General features: G+C 38.4%; 1 protein-coding gene across 11 annotated transcripts in view; it reads left to right on the top strand.

Moving 5' to 3' along the window:
* Window positions 1–26,206, top strand: part of TRAF3 (TNF receptor associated factor 3) — a 70,448-nt gene that overhangs the window by 11,562 nt on the left and 32,680 nt on the right. For 6 of the 11 annotated variants that reach the window (XM_051769518.1, XM_051769515.1, XM_051769514.1 and 3 more), the window contains one exon: window positions 24,127–24,383. In XM_051769518.1, the coding sequence (XP_051625478.1) occupies window positions 24,142–24,383 (242 nt within the window). In that variant the 5' untranslated portion in view covers window positions 24,127–24,141. The other 5 variants (XM_051769520.1, XM_051769521.1, XM_051769519.1 and 2 more) reach the window with 5 other exon arrangements.

Genomic DNA, 26,206 nt, shown 5'->3' with positions numbered 1-26,206 from the left:
CCTACCACAACCCTACATGTCCAGATGTTCACTGCAGGAATAAAGAGGCCAACGTATAATGGCTGAAAATTAGTACAGAAGAGTTCAGCTCCCATTGTCCTAAGCTTGTGTAGAGTATTAACCTGTTTTCACTAACTGGAATGAGACTGGGGTCATTGTTTCTGCAGGTACTTAGTATGGACATCAGGTCCTCTTTGACAGTATTTCAGCTTTGCTCTGACTGTGGTAGAACTAGTTAGACACTCCAAACTAACTAATTTTGTAAAAGCAGGAGGATGAGAATTGATATTATGCTGATGACTTCTCAACATTGTATTTACTGATAAAACTGATCCACTACCAGTATGGAATGAGGGAGAAATGCATAGGGGAAATAGATGTTGGGATGTTACACATTTTAAATCAGTAACCAACTGCCTGCAATTTGCCTGAATGTAATTGTTTCTGGTGGTTGTCTAAACATGGAAGGCTTCAGGGTTGTCTCCTGTCTGTGCTCTGACTCATGGATAGTTAGACTGAAGGTATAAAGTTTGGGAAGCCAATATGTGATACAGGGAGCTTTATCTTCTTATGCCTGCAGGCAGAGTACTGTCGAAGGACACAAGTCTCCTTTACAGAAATAGGAGTCTTTCAGGTGTGTAGTGGTGTTCTGCATGCTTTCATCCTCTCCTTTTTCTCATTCACCAAGGGCTGGACTATAGACTGGAACACAGCTGTTTGTTGCTGCTGCTGCAAGGATTTATTTTTCTGATCCGTCATTTGCCTCTGGTCTAGGTTTTTCATTAGTATTTTATTTCTTATTTTGATTGGTTTTTGTTTTGTTTTTAATTTACATTGTTAGTTTTGTGTTTTGGATTACTGTACTGAGATTCCTCCCTGAAGCACATGGAGATAGTGTTAGGCAAGACCTGCTGAGGCCTCTTTGCCGTTATGTTCCTCTCTGAATCAAGTCAATGGGTCTTATGGTGTGACCTTAGCTTACAACAGTAGCTTCGGGGTTCTGAGCTCTGTAGGGCTATCTTGCAAAGTAGCAGATTAAGCTTGCTCCAGCATGATTTCTACATGCCTGGCACTCTAGGAAGAGCTGTGCTTCCTCTGGAGATTTGAAGCCTAGCAATTGCCTTAGGTGGAAAACCTAAGGCAGACCGCAAAGCCAGTATTCTTCTGGCTGTGTTTGTTTTTGATAAGGCATACAGGGAGTGCAGCCTGCCAGTTCATGGAGGGTGAGAGCTGATACTCCATGTGTGGATAAAGATGGTGAAGTCCATGTAAGTACAGCACTGTCAGGATTGACCAGAAGAGTCTAGTTGCAGGTGAGGGGAAGTGTTTAGCTATCCCAGGGAACTTAGAGCTGTGCTACTGTTTGCTTTCCCTGTGAACTGATGGACACCTTGGGAACTATCCTGAGGACTCAAGAGGTTGCTTTGTTGGTGACAACTTTTTACTTGAGCAGTGGAGCCATATTGCTTGTCTTGGTCTGTGTGCTCCAGGGGGAGAATTTAGGCCTTCACAAGAGTGAGTGCATCGGCAGATAACGAAAAGAAACATGCTTTTTGTTTTCTGTGTGTACTTCTTCTTTCTCCATAATTACAGGTTGGTTCTGTTGTGCAGTGGAGGCAGCTCCCATAACTAGGTTTCAGTTTAAAAAAAGCATATAGTTATTTGAGTCTGAAGACCATTCACATTCATTCTTCTGTTCCCATCAACATGACTTTTTCTGGCAAACACGTAGAAAAAATAAATTGTCTATGAGAAGAGAAGTGAGGTGGGATGTCTTGATGTACTGTGGGGAGATAAGAATGTTTCAGTAGGACAGAATGCTTTATGAAGGATTTACATCCCCAAAAGTAGGATAAAAAAGTAAGGACCACAGAAACGGTTGTTCATATATTACATTGTGAAGCCCCAGCACCAAGGGTTGGCAAAAGATGAACTTAACTTTCTGCATTTGAGCTTCTAATGATATGTGTCCCCCAAATACTTTGTGGCCTGCTAGGAAAGTTGTATTGCACTGTCATGGTAACAGAATTATACTTCTCCAGTACTAAAACAAATGTGGTCTCTGTGCTTTTGAGACTTTACGTAGTGGGCTTTAGTTTATGATCAGCTATGTAATTTAAAGTCTCTTAAAACTCTAATTCTAATAGTTGCGCATTTATGATCCATGACATTAATTCAAAATATTTATTCAACTTCCAACTTCCAAAAGTTGTACAATGAAAATACTCACTCTTAAGTAGCATTAAAAGTATTTCAAAAGGAGCAACTAAAACATAATCTGCATTTTTAAATTGATCATTTTTAGCAGAAAAAGAGGAATAATATGACCTGTGAGATGTTTTGAATATACTCTTTGATTTTTAAATATAACCCTTAAGCTGTTATCACCCCTCTGAAAACTGAGCAAAGATTCCTTCATTGAAGCTACTTGACTTTGTTTGAGTGAAGTGGATTTTATACTGTAGTTGTATTGCAGCATATTTTCATTGCTAGAAGAAGCAAAGAACACCTTTCAGTTCATTACTGACTGACTGTAGGGATTCTTGGCTCTCTCGTTAGCTTTTAAAAGTAAGGTGAAAATGGAAGACGTAAGATGGCATCGTGCTTTCTTGTAAATCTGTTCCAACTGTTTCACTAGTCCTAATTTTCTACAAGAATAAAACTGGTTGTTTTAAACTACTTCAGTTCTTAGTGTCACAGTTCAGAAATGGCAGTGATGTGCTGACTAAAATTTTATGTTGGCTAATATGTTTTAATACCACTTGATGGTAGTCTAAAAACCCCCTCTGCTTTCAGTGTTCACATTTCCATTCTTTAATATTGGAATGTAAATCTTTCCTGTGCTGAATAGGTTGAAGTACAGTAGCCAGTAAATTTAGACCCGCGTTGTGAAGTGGAGCATGCATCTCAGATAGTTTCTTTTCTTGGTTTTGGTTTAGGTTGACAGAAGTATCTTTACATCTGCAGTTTCTGGAAATTTAAGAACGCTGTGAACCTCTGGCCAATAAAAATTTTCCCATTATGTAAAACATTCTTGTAGATTAGCTTGACTCCCTAAGTGGTGGTAGTGGTGACTTCCTCCATGAGGTAAATAGACTTCTGCAATTTTCTAGTGAACTAGTGAGTCTCAGTGCAGCTTTTTGATTTGCTATAGTTTGTTATGGTTTGGTGCAACCTTAACCTACTGTTTCCCTTTTCTGCCTTCAGGCTTTTGAGAATTGTTTTTGTATATTAATAGGAGATGCTTGAAACCGACTTGACTTGTTTGTTTCCCAGCAGGAAAGCCTGAGTGCTTGGGCTTTAACTGAATCAAGACCAGCTCTCAGCAGTGGGAAACATTATATTAATCTATTGGAAGCACAGACTGCAGTCTTGTGTGTCACTGGGGTTTGTGTTGTGACTTTTTTTCATGTAAACAGGTAGGTAGGAACAATTCTTCTGCTGTATATATTTGTAATATGTACATTCAGAAACCTCATGACAGTTGTGTGAGTTGGGGTTTTTTGTTGGGTTTTTCTTTTTTTTTTCTTTTGATAGTATTTGTATCATTGCATGAAACTGTAAAGTACCTTGTTCTCCTTTGTATTTTGACATCTTTTAAGTTGATGGCATTAATTTTACAAATCATCTTCAGTGCCCGGACTTATTTTATTTATGAGTGGGGGCGATACCTCAAAAGTCAAAACAAGTTTCATTCTCATTTCAGTAAGTAAACCCTCTTTTAGCCTTGTTCTTTCTTATTCTGTGTCCTCCACACAATCAGAATGGACTATTTAGCAAGTTCTTCATTCTCTGCCTAATGGACTTAAGTTGCATGATAGTACATGGAGGCTTGATTTTTATAAATATTTTGTTTATTTCATAAGTTGTATTTGCAAGGAAGGTAAGCAAATTATTAGTTCCATTTCACAAAAAAAATAATCTTTCCTTCAGATGTTTGATTTCAAATAGACTAAAAATATGATTTGAACTCATAGGTGGTAGCCAGCTTCCTCAGTCAGCCAAGCCTAATTTGGAAAACTACATTATAGCTTAGTTGTAAGAGGAGAAAACATCTTGAATCTTCTAAACAGTACGTTAAATATGCTTGGGGTTGTGCTTTCCTTCCTTGTTCCACTCTGCTTTTACTGGAGTTTGAAAGGAAATGATACCTCTACAAAAAAAAGTTAGTCCTGTTTGCCTTCAGTTTAAGCTTTAAATTAGGAATGGATAAAAGAAGTGAAACGTGCTCCTTTCAACTTCTTGACATGAACATAGGAAATTCATCAATCCTTCAGGTGAGTGATGGGGGTTGTGTCTTTGGAGAGTAGCAGCAGGTGATTCTCTGGGTCTACTCTGTGACCTGTTCCTCAGAACAGGTGCAGCTTTATAAAGCTGGAAGGTAGAGAGACTCTTAAAAAATTTTGTGTGGAAATGGACAAAACCAAGCTTTTTACTACGCTAATACCAGACAATGTGTTAAGCACTGTGACTAAGAACTTCTTGTCAGTAATAAATTGTGTGAATTAGTGATGCTGTTTATATACAGAAGTTCATGTTCTTGTCACAATAAGTTCTTTTTGTAGGTTCACATAATGGTATGACAAGTCCTTTCTAGGCTGTGATTTAGATGTAGCATCTGAAGAGTGCAGGAAGAGGAAATAGCCTGCTGGAATGACTGGATACTCTCTTGGCCTTTTCTCTTTCTTTCTCACCTTCCCGCTCTGGACTATGCACAAAGATATCAAATCTGCTTCACAAATGGTTCAAGATTTTTTTCCTTGGCTGTGTCTTCTAACTCACTGCTAGGTGTTTGGTGTTTTTTTCCGAAGAAATCAGTGTGCACACCAGTTCCTGGTGTGTGAATGCCAGCCAGAAAGCAACTAGGCTGTCTTCAAATCATTCTCACTGTCCTGAAGCAAGATACGTTAAAAAGTCGTAAGATGCTACTCTTAGACTAACTGCAGAAACCACAAAATAATTACAGATCTTATTTTATCATTTAGGTTTGGTTTTTAGGGGAAAGGGATATATTTGGTCCTCCTTCTTCCCAACTTTACCAAGAGTTTAATTTACATAATTATTCTTGTGTGTTCCTTATTTCTAGTTATTTTTTCACTTTTGGCAGTTCCCAGCTTAAGACTGGAGTCCTATTGTACAAGGTGATGCATGTACAAGTATGTGAAGAGATGAGAACTTGGTAGGTGTCCAGGTAAGATCAGAGAAAGCAGATCTGTTCCTTGCCGAGGGAGAACAGAAGTATACAGAAGTGCTCTAAGTCATGTAGAAAGTCTGATAGCTTTTCTGATGTTTTTTTTTTTTTTCTGTTTCAAAGCCAACAGGTCTTTTCCCTTTTTCAAATTCGTGATCATATTTTTAAAATGTGATACGTGATGTGGTCTGCAAACCAGGGAGGATATTGGAAGCTGCATATGACCTTTAGTGATAAATTATTTTCAATAGAGACAGGTTTAAAATAAAACTAATTAAAACTTGGTTTGGGAGCCTAAACTGACTATATATCGTCCATTACAGGAATTTCAGTGTTAGCTAAGCCGTGTTAGAAGAAAAACTGTAAAACTGCTGTTTGAGTGCATGGGAACTCGGGAGCCCCTGTGAAGAATAAGCAAAGGACTTGTGCACAGCAGTGAGAAATTAATCTTCCTCCCATCTGTTGGTGGGGGAGTGGGTAGTAGTTATGTTCATTGTGTCTTTGAGTCTGCACCTATGTTGCCCATTATGTTGGCCTTTTAAAGGAAACGTAAACCTTGTGAAACCACGGCACTAAAACCAGCCAGCCTTTGCAATGCTTTGGGTCAAACCCCCAAAGGAGGCATCTACCTCTAAATTCTCTCATTTCCTTTCTGCTTATCCCCATATACCATGTTCTGATTGCTGCCTGCTGCCCCTCTCCTGGGGGCTGCAGCAGAAGGTGGGGAGGTGCTGAAGAGCTGCTGGAGGTTTCTGAGCTTTCCATGTCGTTGTCAGCGTGTTTTCAGTCCTGCCTATTGTTCCTGTGAGGCCAAACTAGAGAAGACTGGGCAGGATCCTCCCCAAAGGAGGACCTGGATCTCCAGGAATAATAGATTGCTAATGGTAGGCAGCTGGGCTGCGATGAGCTAAAAGATCTGGCCTTGAGCCTGGCTCTGCAGGATGCAGAGGGAAGGAGGGGTGGAAAGCAGTGATGAGCCTATTATTTCAAATGAGCCAACAACTGGCTGATTGACACTGAGGGCTCATTGTTGCTCCCTTTGCTCTTAAACGCAGCTGTGGAGAATGAAGAAGTTGGGGGGCAGGATGGGAAGGATAAAAAAAATAGCTAACTCAAATTATAAATTAGACTCTTAGTGTCCAGAGAGGCAATGGGCATTAATAAAAAAAATAAAATCTGTCTGAATACAAGAGAAACTTTTGACTGGGGATGCTCAAACACTGCAACAGGCTGCCCAGAGTGATAGTAGAGTCACTCTCTGTGCAAGTGCTCAAAACCCAATGGGTCACTGTGCTGGGCAGCTGCCTCTGTCTGACCCTGCTTGAGCAGTGGGGGTTGGACTGGATGGCCTCCAGATGTCCCTTCCAACCGCTGCCCTTCTGTGAAAGCTTCTTTAATATTTGGATGTATTCTTTAGCTACTGTTGTGGAACACTTGGGAAATAATTACAAATGCCCCTGCTGGGCACTTGTCTCACAAATGCTGCTGCCATGTAATCACGGCAGTTTTAATTGTATAGGGAAGGCATCCAAGTGCTAAGTAGTTAATTGACTAAACTCCTTGATTTAGGCAGCAAAAGCAAAAAAGAATCCACCAACATCACCCCTGCTCCCTGAACCTAGAAAATCCCCAGATACCCGAAACCTTAAAAGACTTTTTTAAAAATTCCTTGAAAGATTATGAGAATAAAAGGTAACTTTAATGTAACTTACAAGAAACAAAATTATTTATTATCTTCCACCAATTCCTTGTAGTTTTACCTACTATCCTTAAATTATCCTATGAAAAATGAAGTAAAAAATAGTCAGGAACATGAGAGGAAGAACAGCAGAGAGAATGCAAAGAGATCCCACCAAACTCTGCAGTTTCTTCCTTTCAGCCCACAACTAGAAAGACACAAGATGATTTGAATGAACTTTCCTGTAGCTGTGTTTCTTTCCTAGGCTCTTTCAGCCCTCCCTGTTTGCACTTTACACAGCCCTCAGAAAGACTGCAGTGCAGTGGTTGGCAAGAAGGGAATTACTAGGAGGGAAAATCAAGCTATAGTGGTTCCTCTTACAGTGTGGTGTTGCTGAGATCTGCATTTTTGGAGAAGGTAATGAAAGGCTGCCTTTGGGTTTCCAGTTTGGAAATCTGAATGCTTGCAAAAAAGGATGTGGATAAGATTTCATTAAATGACCCTAGAGTGTGCATGGCATGCTGGACAACCACTAAGCTCATTGATGCAGTGGTTTGTTTTTTTATTCTGGATACAAAACACCTGCAGTTTCTACCTAATACTTTTGTTTTTAATCCTTTGTGGAGAATAAGGTAAGGTGCTTTTTGTTGCCTAACATATAAAGGATAATGGAAGTAATTTTTGCATGTTGTAGAATGCAACAATAACTGTGTTTGTTAGAAAGTAAAAATTTTGATTACCTTTTTTATTGCTTGTAACTCATTGAAATTCTTTGTAATAAATTCCCTGAATTATCTAGTACAATAAAGTTAAGAAACAGTTATTTGTACTTCATATGTATTAAAAGATTTTTTTTTTTTTAAAGTCGGTTTTCATTCTGGTTATACGATATAATAAGGAATTATTTTCAAGAACAATGTTCTGGGAATGTTCCTCTTTTTATGTTAATCTTAAGAGCTAAAAAGCTGATCCTTTCTTTGGCTTATCAATCTTTGGATTTTTTAAATGCCAGAATTTTAAGGGTATAGCACTGTCATAATGCTACTGTTCAGCTGTGGAGTGCACTTGTTCAGGAAGAATGAAACTTTGGAGGCACCTGAATTCTGTGTGATTTGGAAGGGGTTGTTGGTGTGTTGGGAGGGAAAGGAGAGGCTGAAAGTGCAAAACTCCCTGTGCTAAATTCAGATTTATAGCTAAGAATACAAATGAATAATGACCAGAGTCGCCAACATAATTGGTGTCTGAACTCGGGATGGGAGCTTACGAGTTTTAGAACTTCAATGTCTTGCTGCTTTACTCTATAAATGGTTAGTACAGAAATTTGTACTTCGTTCGTGACATCTGTAGGAATTCTGGGCTGATTTGTAATTTATATACTATTCTGGTGGGGAAAGTGTTGTACAGTTGCAGATCTCCTTTTTGTATGAGTAAGCACTTATTCCTGTAGTTTTCGATAAATCTCACTGCTGGGCTATTTTTCCCAGCTACTGTGTTTCTAGAATGAGCCAGGTTGGGCTTTCCTTGGCCAGCGGTTTTTTTTGCCAGAATCTGTAACCAGTCGTTAGCATGTTACTTAATGTAATTATGGAAAATAGCGTGGCTGCTACTTTCAGTAGCAGTAGCCTTTCCTTTCTACCTCCTGAGGACCAAAGGCGAATTGTAGCATGTGACTAAGATTAAAAAAAAAAAATCAGAGCCACAAAAAATGACTCATTTATAGATGTGGAAGTTTGTGGCGTTTCTCCTGACTAGATAAATCTTATCTTGGTCTCATGTTACAAAGTTCCCATGCTTTAGCTGTGGCAACAGGAATGAAAGCCCAGCAGGTTGAGTGGCAGGTAAGCCTTTCTGTGGCTGTCTGACCTTCCATAACCAGCTCTGTGTGACTGCTGAGGCTGACCCATCTTCACAGCACTCTGTGCAGGATGACAGCTGGGAGCATGCTGCCGAGCTGGGCCCTTGGTGCTGGTCTGCTTAGGGTCCCCTGGGAACATCACCTCTGCCCTGGCACCACGGAGTAGCTGCTCACATCTGTCAGAGTTCACAGACACTGTGGGACTCTGTGGTAGGTGGATGCAAACTTCTTTGGCAAGAGTTGAGAAACTGAAATTCTTGTAAAATGTGGTCATAAACTGTAAATGGCCAGGTGAGGTTATTGCTGTGTGGTTACAAAATGTTGGCCTTGATATGTAAATATGAGAGAGACTGTGGGGACTTCGGTGGCGTGGGCATTGTTGTGGTATTTGTTGCATCTGAATTTTACTGTCACATTTAGGAATGCACATCGATACAGACTGATGAAGATTTGTATTACACTTTCAGACTATTTTCTTCTTTTTCTCTGTGCTTGTGAAAGTTCCAGGATCAAAAAAGCTTTCCTAAACCAAGTTGCTTCCTTCTAATGATCTCTTGGAATATTGTCATAGGGTGGGTTTTCTTAAGAAACACTCTGCAGAACAATTAATTATTTTCCCAGAATTGTGTTGATGTTTTCAAATGGAATTTATTCAGACTGTTTCCAAGAAAATGGCACTGCTTTGAAGATTTTATACAGTCTAATGATATGCATTGTATCTGGGTGGAAAAGTTTGTGTGTGGGTGAAGGCAGGAAAGAACTGTGATTTTTTTACTTTGTTCACGTCCTTTAAAATGCAGATTTTTTTAAGTCCTTTATGAACAATAGTGGAAGAGAAGAAAACAGTGGTTTAAAACTCATGTTGATAAGTTACATATAATATTCTGTGTTATTTATCTTAGGTTATTTTTTAAATTTATCATTAAGAATTAGTTTGATATTTCTTCAGTTTCATTAGAGCCAATTTAACAAATGCTGAGAAGCCTGTTGTAGGGTTTTTGAATGAAGGTAATGTAACTCAAACTTTTTCTTTCTTCAGGGCAAAGAAAGAAACCAGGCAGACTGTAGCAAAGCTCCCCTTATTGGCATGAGTAAAGAGAACCCTAACAGAGCACTGAGAAAGCCTATTCTTCTTTCTCCTCAAGCTGCGGATCAAATGAGATTCAAATAAAACGAAGGAAATGTAAGCAATCAGATAGTCTTCCAAATTTGGGGGAAGGGAGGAGTATTAGTGTGGGAAGAAAAGAAGTATTCAGATTTTGATCAAGAAAGCTGTTGCACAAACTTTGGAAGTCAAGAGTTTTTTTTAAGCTAACAATTCCCCTTTTAATGTTATAGTCTCTTCAGTTGTCTGTGAAGGAGAATTGTTATGTGAGAAGGAGCATATAATTTTCAGACTGATACAGAGGTTACCTGTTAGCACATAGTTAGTGAGGAGGTTAGAAAAAGCAGTAAGAACAAAGGTTGGGCAAGAACTGTCAAGGTTTTCAACCTTTATGCCATTCTGGCAGCAACTGTGATAGTGATGACATATTTGAATGGAAAATGGTCTTGTAACCTGTTCCTAAGGTGAACCTTTTCTAAAGAGTACATTCTAAGAAAATACATATGTTTTATGGGATCTGCTAGTTTGGACACTCACCTTTAATCTTCTAATGCCAGTAACTTGTGGGTTGCTTGAAACCACATTCACATACATGGCATGTTCTTTGGTGGCACTGCCACTGCTTTACTGTGATACAGTAAAATTCTTGCTTTTGTTTTTAATGTAAGGTTTTTTGATGGCTGGGAAAAATCTCAGATTTGTCAAACATGAAAATTCTGATAACATTGGATAATCTTTGAAGAAGAATTATTTGGAATTACAGTTTGATATACTTTCTCTCATAGGTTTCTTTTGTCTTCTCTTTGGGTACATGGCTGAACTGGGCTGTACTCAGTCAAGATTTCATGAGCTTGCTAGTTAATTGTTAGGAGACAAATTGCTGCTACATTTATTAAGGAGTTTGTGATTATTCTTTGTTAATTTATTTTTTCCTCCTAAAGCATGAACATTTGGATAGAAAAGAACATTTTACCTGAGCGGTCTTTTTACTGCATTTTGAAGTAGGTTCTTAGGACTCAAGCAAAATATTTTTCTGCTTACCTGCCATCTCAAAGTTTACTGAAAATCTCCATTTTGCTTTGTTTTTAATTCATCGTCTGGTCATACACATAATATTTCCTCTTTACATCAAAAATGTAATACAACCCTTTATGAGGATGAGCATTTATTTTGATGACTTTGTTCTGAATTTTTGTGTGCAATCCACTCAGCATTTCACTGCTCCTATGATAAAAGATAGATACCAGGAGTATATATTCTGAAAATCTGTGTTGTTAATTTTTGTGTTGTGCATCAAGGTGAAACTTGACTGTGGTAGTGAAGGGCTTGATTGAAACTATTGATCAAAACTCAGCAGATGAGAGAAAAAAAGGGGCAATATAAAGGATAGCATATGAGTACCAAAGTTGTATTAAGAGGTGAACACTTATGTGCTTATTATATCCGGCTTATATCTGGAAATTGTTTTAAAAAACCGGATGATGACATATCAATAGAGATTTAAAATTTTCTTGTCCTCTTTCAGCTGAACTTAATATACTGTGGATTTGCCTTAATTACATCTGTTGTTGGCCCTCTATCTTCTGTAAGCACGCTAATGAGATCCCTTACTTCAGTGAGGCACAGAAGCTGTTGGGATTGATAACATATCCTTGTTCCAAAATGGAATAGCCTTCACTTTTACCAATCACAGCCATTGCCAGCACAGCTGTCAGCACATAAGTATAACTCTGGTGCAGTCGATACCCAGGAGAATAAATTACTGAAACTATATGAAGAAAAAAATGCAGTGTGAGTTTACATATACCTTATTTAATCATTTTTTCCCCCTGAATAACTGTCCTGAATAGTGGAAAATTGTTAAAAAAGAACAAAACCAACCAAAACCCAAGTTTTGACACTGTATGATTAACCTGCAGAACTCACTGATCTGTGATAACAGTAAGAATTTTCTGCTCTTGGCCTCAAAATAATTGCTTGTAAGGCCAGCAGATGTATAGAGGAAATGGGAATCAGCCTTAACAGATGCTTTGGAGCTACATTTTTTTCCCTTTTTCTTCCTCTTGCCTCTCCACTAATGTGTTGTAGCTGCTGTATAATGATGGAAAAGAAACCCAGGAACTGGTTTGTGTCTGGCTTCATGGATCCACGTTGCAGCATTTTAGATGTATTTTGGGACTTTATGTAGAAAGTGCATTTATATGTTCTGAATTGGATTAAATTTGACACTTTTTGGGGATTTTCTAAAGGCAGCAGTAGAAGAACTTCCAAAACAGCATGAAACAGGCAGAAGAAAGGATTCTTCAGAAAAGCATTTACAATGTTAAGGTGGTAGTTCTCCTTATAGAGAGAGATACAGGTGTCTTGACCTCTCTAGCTCTTTGTCTATAATATTATGCCTAGTGTTTTAGGATCCTGAAATTGCTTCATAAGATCATAAAGCATTAGAAGGTTCAGTTTAGTTGGAGAACATCATGAAAAAAATCTCTTACAAAACTAAGAAGGGTGGGCAGGTGATTTCTTCTTATCCAGACTTCTAGGAGGATTTAGAGTGGTGACAAATCTCACTAGAAGAGTCTAAAAATAATACTTCCTACTGATGTAGAACACTTCAGGCCAGAGATGCTATAAAAGGTAAGCAATACTTTGCTTATTTTACAGTTTAAGGGGAAATGAAGTGGTGAAGTCATAAAATCATGTAGCTGTTCAGTAGAATTTGGGGGGAAAAGAAATCCAAACTGCTGCTGTAATATTGGAAGCTTCATTGCCTAGATACAAGTTATTTACAAAAAGTGGGGAATCAGCACTATCTCCTCTGAAATGTCATTAGTAGTGCAACATCCTATAAGCTCTAATCTTAGAACTTAAGCCCCTTGCTCTAACAGTGAGCGTCCTCTGCATACTTTTAAATCTGGCATTTGCTCCAGTTGGAAATTATTCTTTGCATTCTGTATATCTAGACTGTGCCTATGTGAATCTTTATAATGCAGGCAGATAGTCTTTATGAGTGTAAATCCTCCAAGGAATCTCTGACTATTCCCATTTAGTGTCTAGTGTAACACCGGGAGGCTTTCAGGTTTGAATTTTCAAAAATAAAAATGCATGTTTAAATGTTAGATTGCCATTAATACATTGAACAAAATTGCTGTATTCAGAATTTATTTGGTAGAGGTGAACATGATTTCATTAATATTAACTAGAGAAGCCCTCAGGCATTAAGCATGCAAAAAGAATCTTCAGCTAGAAGTGTCAACTTCATATTCCAAATCTGAAGACACAAATCTCTTTAAGCCTTGTGGATGGTGTGGAAAGCACCAGTTTTAACATGTCTCTGAAGCAGCAGCAATACTGTACAGTTCTACCAGAAGTTTCTTGGAAAGGTTGCTACCACTTCTGTTAAACTTCTTTTGGCTGTGTAACAGTGATAAGCACTGTTTTTTGGGTGGTGATGTGAAATTCAGTGAGAAAAATGCACAAGTTACTCTTAAAATCTTCACATTAAGTATATTGTAAAGGATAACATTGTCATAGATTTTTGTTAATTCTCTTAAGCCAGTGCAATGGAAACCTTCAAAGGGACCTGTTTTTTTTTTTTAAACCTTAGTAGTATCCAGTCTGAACCAGTGCTGTAGAGATGGTTTGTTCTCAAGATGTCAACGGTATCAATTGATCTGAAACTTCCAGATCAGCAGTTGATATAAACCTGCAGGCATCAAATAAAAGATTTAAGGTTGGCAAAAAAATAATAAAGTAGTTTGTTATCTGGGAAAGTAATCACAAAGAAGAGAGAAACTAAGAGAAACTGGGACAGGAACTAGGAAATTGCAAGGAGATTCCAGGTAAAAGAAGCTTTTAATGAGACCTTACAGCTGGAAAAATGAATACTGTCATACACCAGAAGGCACTTGTGTCTAACATAGACTTGGCTTTCAGTAGCACATTCCCAAAGTCTGTGTTTACTACAAGAGGAAGTAGTACATTGCTGGGAAACATGTTTTTGGAATCTAAATCTTCCCTTTTGAAAAATTAACACCTCAATAAAGGAGGTGTTAAAGAAATGCTTTAGATAGCAGTGAACATGAAGTTCTGGTTATGAATGCTATGACAAATCTGGATAAAGGGTCTATGACTTTCTCAACCTTGTTTTTTTTCTTCCTGAAAACTCAACTTCAGTAACACATTTTTACTAGAGATGTAGAAATTTAAATGCACTTTAGTATAACTAGAAATACTAGCACAAGTGGTCTAGAGGTTTGGGGGTTCTTTTAAATTTTTTTTTCTGTGGTTTTGTTTTCTTTCTTCCAGATTCCATTTACAAATTTCACTTAAGATTAGTGAGAGGTTGTGCATGAATGAGTGTCTTCCAGGCAGTTCAGTGTTAAATAAAATATTCTGACAATGTCACTTGCTGTTGTTAATTTCTAGAGTTTGATTAATATTTAGGGCAGTGTGAAAAAGTATATCTTTCATACCTGTGTTCATAGTATGCTGTAGTCAATGGGATAAAATGGAAGAGCAGGAAATGTTTTATGTGGGTGAGTTAATTTCCAGAAGATAGGATAGATTTTTTTTTTTTTTTTTTGAGCTTTGGATGTAGGATTAGAAATCTTACTTTGGTTAGAGTTGAAAGAATTTCATGTGGAAGTGAGATGCTGTGCTCTCAGTTTTCTGGTATGGTCATTTTTAGTTCCACAGTTCTTGGTTTCAGTGTTGAGTTCAAAAAGTTCGGAGCCATATTTGAAGTTGCATTCTGTTTCATTTACCAGCTTCCTCTGAACTCCTCTGTGTTCAGAATTTCCTGGGAGGATTATTTTTGTTAAAGATGAGCTGCATTTTAAAATTAATTAAGTAATATTTTGTGGGGATTCTCGAGAAGGTAGTTTAGCTGTAATTATTCTTAATAAGCCTCTTGAAGTGCTTTGGTTTTTTTTCTTTTTATTTGCTCCTCTCTACACCTTTGCCTTCACATACTTTCATCTAATAATTTTAGAAGATGAGGTAAAAAATTTTAAGACAGGTAGTACTTCTGCTGAGATTTCAAGGCTGGATTCATTAAGAGACAGCACAGATGCACTCTGTTGGGAACTGGCAATGCAGAAAGTATTCTTCATGCATTTGGCAGACAGCAGAGTAGATAGACTTCTGATTTGAAGAATATGTGTTGCTATTCTGATACACTTCTGAAATTTTGTTAGATTTGAAGCTAAAGATCTCTGATTAACAAAGTGGAAAAAAGTAGCATTAATCAATAGGTCTTGGTTTAAAAAAAACCAACCAAAAACAAACAAAAAAACCCCCAAACAAAACAAACAAACAAACAAAACCCAAAAAACCCCAAAAACACCAAAAAAAAAAAACCAAAAAGGTTGAAAATAACTTTAAAAGATAGCAAGGATTTCTTGATTCCGACTTGGCGGTTTCAGAAATAAAGAGACTTTGGGGTCTGAAGTTGCTGTAATTTATTGAGTGAATTGTTTCCGATAATCATGCAGCTGATTTTTCTTGAAGGCACACCTCGGAAGGAAAAGGGGACTAGACTGGATCACTAGAGGATGACACATCTTTTTCCAGGACTGAGTGCTTGGGCTGGAATGATTTGAACATGCCATCTGCCTTAACCCTTGTTGATTCTTGTTAGGATTTGTCATGGCTGGTTCAAATTTACTGTTGCCCAGTCATAGCAGTCAGAAGTGGGAAACATAGTGAGTGACTTACCTTTTGGGTGTCTGTGATTTAACACTGCCACTTGTAACATGTGAACCAGGGACCTCTGTGCCATGCAATAAAAGCAAAGGAAGCATTAGCCTTGCTGTAAAACAAGAAGTTGAGGAAATGTGGACAGATGGAAATAGCTTTCCATAAAAACAGACTATTCAGAATGCGAATATAAGCTGTTTCTTTCCTATTTTTCTCTTCAAAGCTTATATAAACCCATTTTGTAAGAGGAAACTACCTTTAATTTCAAATAATATGATTTTCATGCTGTTTCCAATAATATTTTACCTAGATATTTTTCTTCTGTGGTAGATAGAACTTTTCCTTTGTAAACAGAGCCAGAAGTTAAAAAAAAACAAACCAACAACTCATGGTGTTTATCCAGTTCCTCCACATAGGACTGTCATATGTATCTCAGTCATGGACGTCCCCTGAACAGCAGAGGAAGAGATTAAAGTACACTTTTTTCTGTGATCATCTAATCATCTTTTGATCTTTTGTATTCTTTATCTACTTCTACTAAAAGCCTTGTGTAGAAATACAGATCCCAGCTGGGGGTTAACTTCATAGGTGAAATGCAATAGCCTGGTCTGTGGGTACAGGAGAGAAAAGAGAACCTGAATTGGAATTCAGAATGCAGAAGAATACTCACAGTGAGCTTGGACAGCATTTCTCTTACGTGTTGTCTTGTGACCCAGGCTTTCAAAGCTTAAGAGGTCTTTTGATTTCTAAAAGATGTTTTTGATTTCTTGCACTTTCAATGATGTTATACTGTATTTTGGTAGCCCACTGAGATTACAAAGTAATTACTGAGAGCTGTAGATAGCAAGCATAAGTCAAAATACAAACACTTTGTTTTTCATACTGCCTCAGGCTGAATCTTAAACTTGTTTGTCCAACCAATTTGTCATGATTCAAAGGAATGCTGTTAACTTTCAAAAAAGTAATAGCTGAACACAGTGTCACATAAAAACCATCTTTCCTTAGTTGCACTGACTTTTTCTGCTGTCTTTTTTATAGATAAAAATTAATCCTTTTTAAAGTTGTGGAGTTTTCTTTCTCCCATCCTGTACAGTATGTGTTAGACTAAATGTTAATTCTATGCAACATAATATTGGATAATTACTAAAAGTGTCAGTCCCTGGGCTCTTGGGCACTCCGAACTATATAAATACTATGTTATTATTTATAAATATTTTTATTCTCATCTCCTAATGTTGATGTAATTACTTTCCCCATCTATCCTCTATTTAGAATTTAGAAATTTGTCACACTGAGCAAGAGGGAGCATATGTTAGAACTGTTTTCATGAAAACGTAGTCCAGCAGACTTGCTGGACTTGAGTCCCCTTGTACTGGCATGCTATTTTGTTTAATCCTATAAGACACTTCACATGAACGTGTAGACTTGTTATTGAAAGAAATAGAGTCAAGGAAAGTGATAAGATAATAAAACAACATGAGATGTAACTTACCATTCCTTTTCATCTCTTGAGTCATCTTGCAAACTAGAGCATGGGAAATACATGTTTGTGATTCAAGTGACAGGCACGGTTGTTCCTTTGCCAGAATATCAAGATAGCATCTTCTGATTATACTTCCGATTTTCTAGGTCAGATAGGAAAAGAAGGAACAGCATGTACCTTCCAAGCCAAAAACAGTTTTGTATTTAGTTCAGTAACTTCTACAGTCTTAGAGCCCTTGGAGATTGTGGTGAAATCTGGTTTAGTTGCTTGAGAACATAGCAGTTCATGTATCAGAATAGGCCTTTTTCCTGCCTGGGAATATCACACCATAACTGCTACAATAAAATTTCTCACAGAGTTAAGTGCTTGAAGAGGTTGCAGTATCCTACCCTGTTAGTGTTTGAAAACTCAGCTGTGAACAACCTGATTTGACTTTGAAGCTGGCCTTGCTCTGAACAGGAGGTTGGGCTCGATGACCTCCCGAGCTACCTTCCAACCTCAGCAGCTGGGATACTGCCCTGATAAGTGGCTTTGGAGAGCTTGCAAATGGCAGAAGCTTCTTGTGTGGAGAATACTAAGTGTGTGTCTTCTGTGTGTTTTCAAATGTTTGTCCTATCTGCTTATAACCAAGCACTGTTTTTTTTCCTGTTGATCTTCATCTGTTCTATTATGTGAATGATCTCAAGGTCTTAGGAAATCATTGGGCAAAGTTTAAAGTAGTCAAAATACCCAATTTATTTTAACACAAGAAAAAATAAGTTTTAAATATCAATGCTGCTTTTATTTCTGTACAGGAGTTAGACTTAGTATTTGAATTTATATATATGAAAGAAGGTGAGGAGTGGTCTCATTGTTTACTGTGTAAAGTTTTATTAGTGTTGATGACTAGTAACCCTTCCCTGTCCTTCCCTACCCCCTCTCACAATATTCTCGTAAAGCATATGCTGGAAATACCTAAAGCTCTGGTTAGTTGGTCCTATCTATGCTCTACAGAAATAGTGAATAGAACTTCAAGCATGAAAAATGCACAGAGATAAAAATAAATAAATCAGTAGTTCCCCTGTACAAACAAGAGGAGTGAAAGTGCCAGGACTTCTGACCTCACACAAAACAAATTTGATGGATGATTGTCTGCTTTCAAACCTGCCACTCCAGTGCTGCCTCTGTCACGGCCTAAGTATTTTTGTGGAGTGATCTGAGCCATTTGCATTTTATTTATCAGTTGTTCAGTGCCCTTGTCAAAACTCAAGTGTGGGGGTTTTGCCAGAGGGTCAGGCTGAGGTGTGGTGGGTGTTGTGAGAATGGCCCTCTGCAGTTTAGAGCTCTCAAGCATGAAGGTCTTGAGTCGAGATTCCCGTGGCAGCCTCCCTGCCATGACATGTGTGTACTGAGTAAATTGATAATATGTTGTCCCCAATATACTGCTTTCAGCTTGCATTGTTGTTTTAACAAGTAATCAGGGTATGACAGTATATGTTGCATATTATAATTGCACTCAGAAGCAGAACCAAGTCAGAAGACTTGTCTAAAAGACAGTGAAAGAAAGATGGACGTTCTTTTCAGTAAGTATGTGCTAGGAATTTATTAGAAGCTATAAAATGCTGAAATATAAGACAAAGGAAAAGTTCAGATTGTTTTAATAATTTAATTTTAAGATAAAGATTTCTGTGTGCTAACTTGAAGCAATAATTCTTGATGATGGAAAGCAAGTGAGCTGGGAAGACTGAAGAGCTTCAGTCAGGTACCAGTCCAGGTACCTGGTTATCTGGCTCTCTGAGGATATCCTGTAGAGTACAGAAGAAAATTCTGTGAAGAGCAGTGAAACTCTTGAAATCTGGTTTCCTACAACATTGGTTTTTTTTTTTTTTTACTCCTACTCCCCCCCCCTCCTCACAAAAAAACCCCAAACCAACCATTATGATATAGGAGGAGACTAAGACCATGAAGTTTGCTGGGACAGGAGGGAGCAGGTGTTCTTGGCTGGTTTGGATCTAACTGTGTACTTGCTGGCTGACTGACAGACCTCACAGAGGAGGTGCACTTTTATAGCCTCTTGCTCAATGGGACACTATGTTAAGTTTCTCTTTCTGTTCCACACATAGCTGTGCATTTTCACGAAACCTCTCTGTCCAGTTGGTTCCCAAGTGTTTTTGAGAGGTTGGGAGGAGACACAAGCACAGTCACAAGCCCTTATATCATTAAAAGCTGGACTGAAAAAACACACCCCAGGCTACCAAAAAAAAGACCTAGTTAGGATGAGGTACTGAAGTTTGTGTCATTTCACACTTTTTAGATAATAAATTTTTTGAAGAGGAAAGGTTAAATTGTCTCATTGGTCACTTTTCTGCTGTGATCTTAAGCTCCCTGTCCCACTTCAGGTTTCTCTTTCAAAGCTTAATTTAGATATTGTGCATGCAGTGCTGTTCTGTTTGAAGAACTTCTGTTTTCAGTGCAATTTGTAATTTGATCAAAAAAGCTTTGCTGTCCTACAGTAATAACCAAATTAAATTGTATCATCCATTATCCTCTTCTAAGGTACTGTAATGAAAACATTTATTTCTAATAGCTTTTTGCCCTTTTTGAATTTCAAAACTTTGGCAGAAGCTTATTGTTGTTGATATGCTGAAACTGTCTCCATGCAGAGCTTGCTAGGTGCCAAATCCCATGGTACCTGTTGCAATCAAATTTTTTTGGGTGTTTTAGATTAAATGAGAGGTAATTTTTTTTTCTGTTAAGATGCAAATTTATTTTGAATTTTTATGGAAACTGTATTGTATTTCTATGTCACAAATTGGTTTTATTCCCAAAGAGCAAATTGTAAATGTAGGTGGTAATACAGAATACTTGTGCAGATTTCTAGGATGTTTGCCCTCTCCGCAGTGAGAACAACATCCTTGCTTAAACAAGGAAAGAGCAAAAGGCCTTTTGTTTGGGAACCCCCGTGCTTTCTAAATCCTGGAATATCTTTGTCAGTAAACTCACTTTTGCTTCCAGTTTCTAACCCTCTGTACTAATGTTAGTATGAGTTAAGCACCAACAAATAGTTCAAACTTTTATTGCACTATACACAACCTGAAATATTAACTGAGGTCCAGCCTCAGTTGCTTGAATACCACTTGTATTGACCAAATTGGAGCTTGGTGAGACCTGACAGACTGGAGCAAGCAGTGTCACACATCTGATGACCAGAACAATCTATTTCTGTTACTCTCATACTGGCATATGCTGGCTGCAGGAGAGGGGGCTGGAAGAATGTAATCAACAGTAGACAGAATCAGCCTTTGGTGACTGTGCCTCTTTTTATGTGCTTATCTGTCCTGAAGAGTGATTGTCCAAGACTTAACAGTTTAAAAAGACATCTAAAAGTCACATTCTTCCATTGTGATGATTTTTCCCAGGGATAAGAAACTGGAGCATAAGAAATAGCTAGTGATTAATTAGGCATTAAGATTTAGCTTGCTGAATAAGAACTGGAGTCCTTGGATTGATGGCAGCTTGCCATGCCTTTAGGAATCAGAGGCCCTCACTAGAACTGGCCTATCTTGAGTGTTCTAGCCAGGCTCCTCTCCCTGCTCCCTGGAAGTTTGTTATCTTCACTGCCTAAGTGCACAGTGTCTTACTGAGGTGTGACTTCAAAATTGCTTCTTGTTGGCAGTTTAAAACATGATTATCAGGGTATAATCTGAGTCCTGCTGTTAAGGGTTCCTGAAAAGGAAAAGAAGCCATTGCAGATGATACCCTGCAGTGGTATGGAAACCATAACAGAAAGCTGTTTGCCAAAGGGTGGCAGCTGAACTGTTTGTACCATCTTAAGCTTGTGTTTACCACTGATCCCACATACAGGTGTAAGAGCACATAACTCATATGCATAAGGGCATAGCTCTGTGCATACAAATACCTGTGTGCAGTTTGATAGGCATCACTTCTCCCCACCCCCTTGTAAATGCAGGTCTTTCATTGTAATAAGGTTCAGATGTTCTTTTAAGCCCAGTTCTCTGTTGTATTTTATGAAAGTACTTAATGAATGGCTTCCTAGTTTTGCTGCATAAGAAAATCCTGGCATTCAGGGTATTGTGGAAGAGCATTCTTCACCAGGCTGGCTGCTCTGGTGCTGCGCTTGTTTAGCTTTTCTGATCTGACAGACTTTTATTCATAAAATAAATATAAAACCCAAGGCAGACAAATCTGACTGTTAGGCATATTGCATAGTACATTTTATTTGTCAGTGTGCTTTCTGGTGGTTTTCTGTGACAAGATATCCAATAAGTCAATTCCAAAAGTGCAGTCCTGTGGAGCCCTGTGCAGTTTATTTTGGTATGAAATCTTTCTTGACAGCTGACAGTCCAGCCCCGAGCAGTTTCGTGTCTCTGTGAAACTCTCACCTGCTGCTCATTTGGCATTTGGTACTCTTTCTCTGTTGAATATTCTCCTGTCACCCGTGCCTGCCTCCTTGTGACTAATTATTCAGTTTCCTTGAAGAAATCATGCTTTTGGAAGACTTCACATCTTCTTTAGCTTCTTTTTGTTTGGAAGAAACTTAATGGAGAAGCAGACATTTAGTGGTGTGACTTATGAGTTCAACAACTTTGTGCTCTCTTGTCTTGCCAGTTCTCCTGTCGACATCTCTTTTAGTGCCTCTTTTTCCTCTATTTCTTTTGTGGGTCAGAAGCAGACCATGTCTTGTTTTATTCTGTCATTTTAAGGAAAGTAAAATGTGCTGTTCTTACCAGTCAACATGCTTGAAGTTGGCTTTTGACTTCAAGAATTGACAGAATGGTGGAGGCCTTGAATATGATTTTAAAAAGGCGCAGTTGCAGGGGGGAAGAGGCATTAGTATCTATCTACAAATTATGAATTGGGGAACTGAAACCTTTACAGATTCCTAAACTGCAAATGCCAAATGAAGCTTTTCCCACAGTCGTGCACAAGAAGCAAGTCCGTAGTAAGTCCACTCTGTTTCACCATCACCAGTCTGGATGCTTATGGAGTTGCACTTTTTCCCCCCTCCCTTTCTAATTTCCTTTTCTCTTAGAACTTCAGCAGAGGTCCTAAGCTCATGACCGTGTTCCCTCGTGTCCAACCGTGGATGTTCAGCGGCATCGGTCATGCCTTGGGCAGTCTCTAAAACTAGACTACTGTCAGCTGCTGTCCTTTCTCAGTCATGGTACTTCTCAACCTCCCTGTCCTTGTGTTGTGTTCTCGGCAGCAATTTCATTTCTTGTGTGCTGGTTACAATCTTGAGTTGCCTCTTCAGTGTCATTATTATTTGTTGGCTTTTTTATGCTTGCTGCTGAAACTAGCTCAGGCTTTGCTTCCTTCCCTGGTCTGAAATAAGCTGAATTTCCTTGTTAATGAGAAGTGTGACTTACTTGCAGTTCAGCACTGACTTTTCGGTTCTTTCAGATACTGTTCTGTCAATACATAAGTCTCTGAAGAGCAGACAAGTAACAGAATAACATTCTGAATAAATTCAAATTATGAATCAGAATTTATAGTTGCCTTTCAGTTAACATAGAACCTGTTTTTGAGGGGTTTGGGCAATTGTTTTGGTGGTTTTGAATAAGACCCAATCATTGGATCTATGTGCTGAGTTATGAGGATGGTTTCCTTGGGCTCTCTCTGTTTGATGGACATACAGAGAGGCTTTCCTCTGGGTTAGGGGGCAGTAAAGTGAGAAATCTTCGCTCAACACCTCTACCCTTGCTCAGCTGGTGTTGTAAAAACATGCAGTGGTCTCAGCAATGAGTCACAGTGATTTTGTCTTTTGTTTCTGTAAATAACAATCAGCATGAGAAATCAAAGAAACTTCCTTGTCTGTTTGGTGTGCATGGAGAATTCTGTACCAAAAGTTGCATTCTGCACTGATGCAGAAATGATCTACAGGAAAATAGATTTTGTTACAAGTGCATTGTTTTGGGCTTAGCAGGGGAAGATAAGAGATCAGAAAAACTGTGTACAAAAGAGTTTGTGTATTTGGAATGTGAGACATTTGACTCCCTTTGTGGTATTGGTGAATATACTTTTGTAATTGAGAAGTGAACTGGGACTTGTCTCCATTCTGCTTCTTAAAGTTGAATTATAACTATGGTAGTTGAGGCAACTGTAGAGTAGTGGAATAGGTTTATATCACAAATATCAGTTAACGTGGAGGGAGAATTGAAGTTTGCCTTTCTCATATGTAAATTGGTGTTGTATCCTCCAACTGCTTTCTCCTCCATATTCTGAGGTTTAATTAAGAGCACTTGCGCTTGTTTGATTATAAGATCGGCTAGGAAGTTATTGAAAACACATTTTAAAACTTAATCTGTGGTATTATTCCTCTGTTGCTCCACTAATGCTTTGCATGCTGACCTAGACAAAACATCGTCCAAGATAGTAGGTACTGTAATTCACTCTTCAACTGGATTAATTATTTTCTCAGCTACCTGTCAACTGTGCTTAGTCCTGGTGAATTAATCAAATTGCCATGTTATGTACGCCTTTCTCTGCTGTCAGTTAGGCTTTGGTGGCTTGTTCTCTTCATGTGAGGATGTACGATGAAAAGGTGGGAACGTGTCTAATAAGTAAAAGCCTGTTGTATTGTTCTAAAACAGACTTAAAAGCAGCGTGTGTTACACTTTGCTATTGCGTGGGACAGACAGGAAGAGTTGTCAGTGGAACCTGTATAGGACACTGGTGGCTGTGTGTGTTTGCAGTAGCATTTGAACAGTATTACGTGTGGTCCTGTGCCAGTGCACCTTCTTCACCACACCCCTTGCTGCTTCCTCTCATGATAAAACTTCAGTCTTAAGCAATACTTTACAGAGAGAGAGAAGAAGATATGGAAGAATCCCTTATTTGTTCCTAGAGTGATGCCCATAATTAATGAACACTTTGCTTTCAGGAACAGATTTTAATTCTTTACCTTCTAGAGCCCTTGAAACACGTGGAGTATTTCACAGATTTGCTATGCTGAATATATTTAGGCAGTTATGTATGTATTATGCTCACATGATGTGTGGACATGTATCTGTTCCTGATGCTTTCTGTTTTTATGTAGTCTCTCAGATACTGTTTGTTTTATTTAAATGGCAAAAGAGGTCTTCATTTCTCAGTTTTTCTCACTTTTGATTCACAGAAACTATCTTAGAGCATGGACACCAGTAAGAAGTCAGAACCCCCTTTATCTGTAGAAATGGTACAACAAAGAGCCAATCCTGACCGCAGTCCTTCAGCATCGATTTATGTTCCAGAGCAAGGTGGCTACAAAGAGAAATTCGTAAATGCCGTGGAAGATAAGTATAAATGTGAAAAATGTCGCCTCATCTTATGCAATCCTAAACAGACTGAATGCGGACACAGATTCTGTGAAACCTGCATGAATACCTTGCTGAGGTATGTTTTTTGTCGTGATGGGACATGTTGATACCCTTAAACGTTGTGAACTACTGAAATTAGTGTGAACACCATTGTGGCTTTGGGAATATGTTAAGCTAACATAGGCTGCTCAAAGCAACCTTCCACTGTTGCTTGCATGATTATTTGTTATCCGTGTGCTGGTGCAAACATTTGTGCTCTACTCTGGGTTAGGATAAGACAGCTAAGCTTTCCATCAATATTGTTGAAAGAGTTGTTAAAGTGGTTTAATCCTGCGTAGGATGTGTTAGGTAAGAATTTCATTCTCTGAGGAGGCTAAACAGAGTGGCTATTTCACAAGACTTCTAACATGTTTAGTTTGGTGTTGAATACACGTAGTAAATTGTGTCTTTGTGGAGAAGTGAGCTTGCAGAGATTCCTTAGTGATGAAACCTAACATGGCTGTGGACCCAACCTTAGAGTTGGGTGGTGGGACCCCTTGGACAAATGTAACTGCTTGTGGAGCAGTTCCCCTGTAACCCCTCCAGCTGTTTGTCCTGGGACTTGTGTGTTTTGTGGATTGCAGGGGGGTCAGAAAGACTGGCTTCTCTATTACTGAGATTCTTGGGCCAGAGTGCAAAGTGGGTGAGTGGATGATGTAGAAATGAATGCTGAGAGGTGCAGTCTTTCCCAGTCTAGGTAAAAGTGCAATCATTCAACAAGTATCTAGCTTTTAAGAAGTATTTGTGCATTAGTAGAAGTGTATTTCTTTGCCTCTGAACTTTTGATGCATTGGTACTGAATGTATTCATCAGTGTGATTTCAAAACTTGGTGTAATGTTTGGAGGCCATTCTGGAAACTTTAATCTCCTGGGTTAAATAAGCAGTGAATAATATTTTCATTTACTACTGGGAAAGCAGAAATATAGAAGAGATTTGGCTCAACGGATGTTGCATACTGGACTGCTAACAGAGAGAAGATTTGACTTCGGGATTTTTGGTGGTCTCTTGTTTACTTTTTGTGACACTAGGTTTATATGTCACTTGGAAATAGTGTAATCTGATATCTAATACTTAGATATCTAAGTCAAGACTCCATGCAGCATGGTGAAAGAGTATGAAAGATATTACGATACTCTGTCTCTTGAGAAAGAGTAGTCTCTCTACTGGGCAAATACAAGGGTCCATAGCTCACCAATCCACTCCTGCAGGTTTTGTGCTACAGCATGTCAAATTTAAAACAACAAAAACAAAAAAACCACCAGCTTTTCTTTTGATACCCAGTGTTGAATGAGGTGTAGTTTGTGTTTAAGAAATGCAGTTATTTTTTTCTCAATACATATTTTTGGAAGACTGTTACATAGTTAATAACAGTGACTGCAAAAAACCCAAACAGCTGCCATGCTTGGATGTGCACAGGTGGACAGAGCAGATCCTTGACAATCTAAGCAGTAACAATTCTGGCATTGCTATAATGTGGGCAGTTTTCCTTCCCTGCTGTGAGACATGCACATGTGTTTATTACAGTGCAGCGAGAATATATGTGCGATTTTACTTTCCTGACTTTCCAAACAGTCTGTTATTGAAAAGGACATGTGCATAAGGCCATTGAGTTATTTCACGATATTTAAGTGCTTGTTGCAAACAAATCCTTTATTGAAATTAAATTTACGTTTCCTTTTTTTTTTTTTTTTTTTTGGAAATAAAAAGTGTGCCATAAAACTGAAAGCAAAATAGGTTTATGTTTCTGTATTGGGCAAAATTTTTTTATTCACTGTTGATATGCTGCTGTACACACAAACACAGTAATTATATGCTAGCAGCTTCTGCTCCAGGGTTGTTTGAGGACAAGGAATTGGGAT

This window comes from Manacus candei, unplaced genomic scaffold (genome assembly GCF_025592945.1).
Source record: "Manacus candei isolate 608988 ecotype Guabito, Panama unplaced genomic scaffold, ASM2559294v1 h1tg000109l, whole genome shotgun sequence".
In the NCBI taxonomy this organism is placed as follows: Eukaryota; Metazoa; Chordata; class Aves; order Passeriformes; family Pipridae; genus Manacus; species Manacus candei.
The sequence above is the reverse complement of the archived record's forward strand: the minus strand, read 5'-3'. Positions and strand labels throughout refer to the sequence as shown.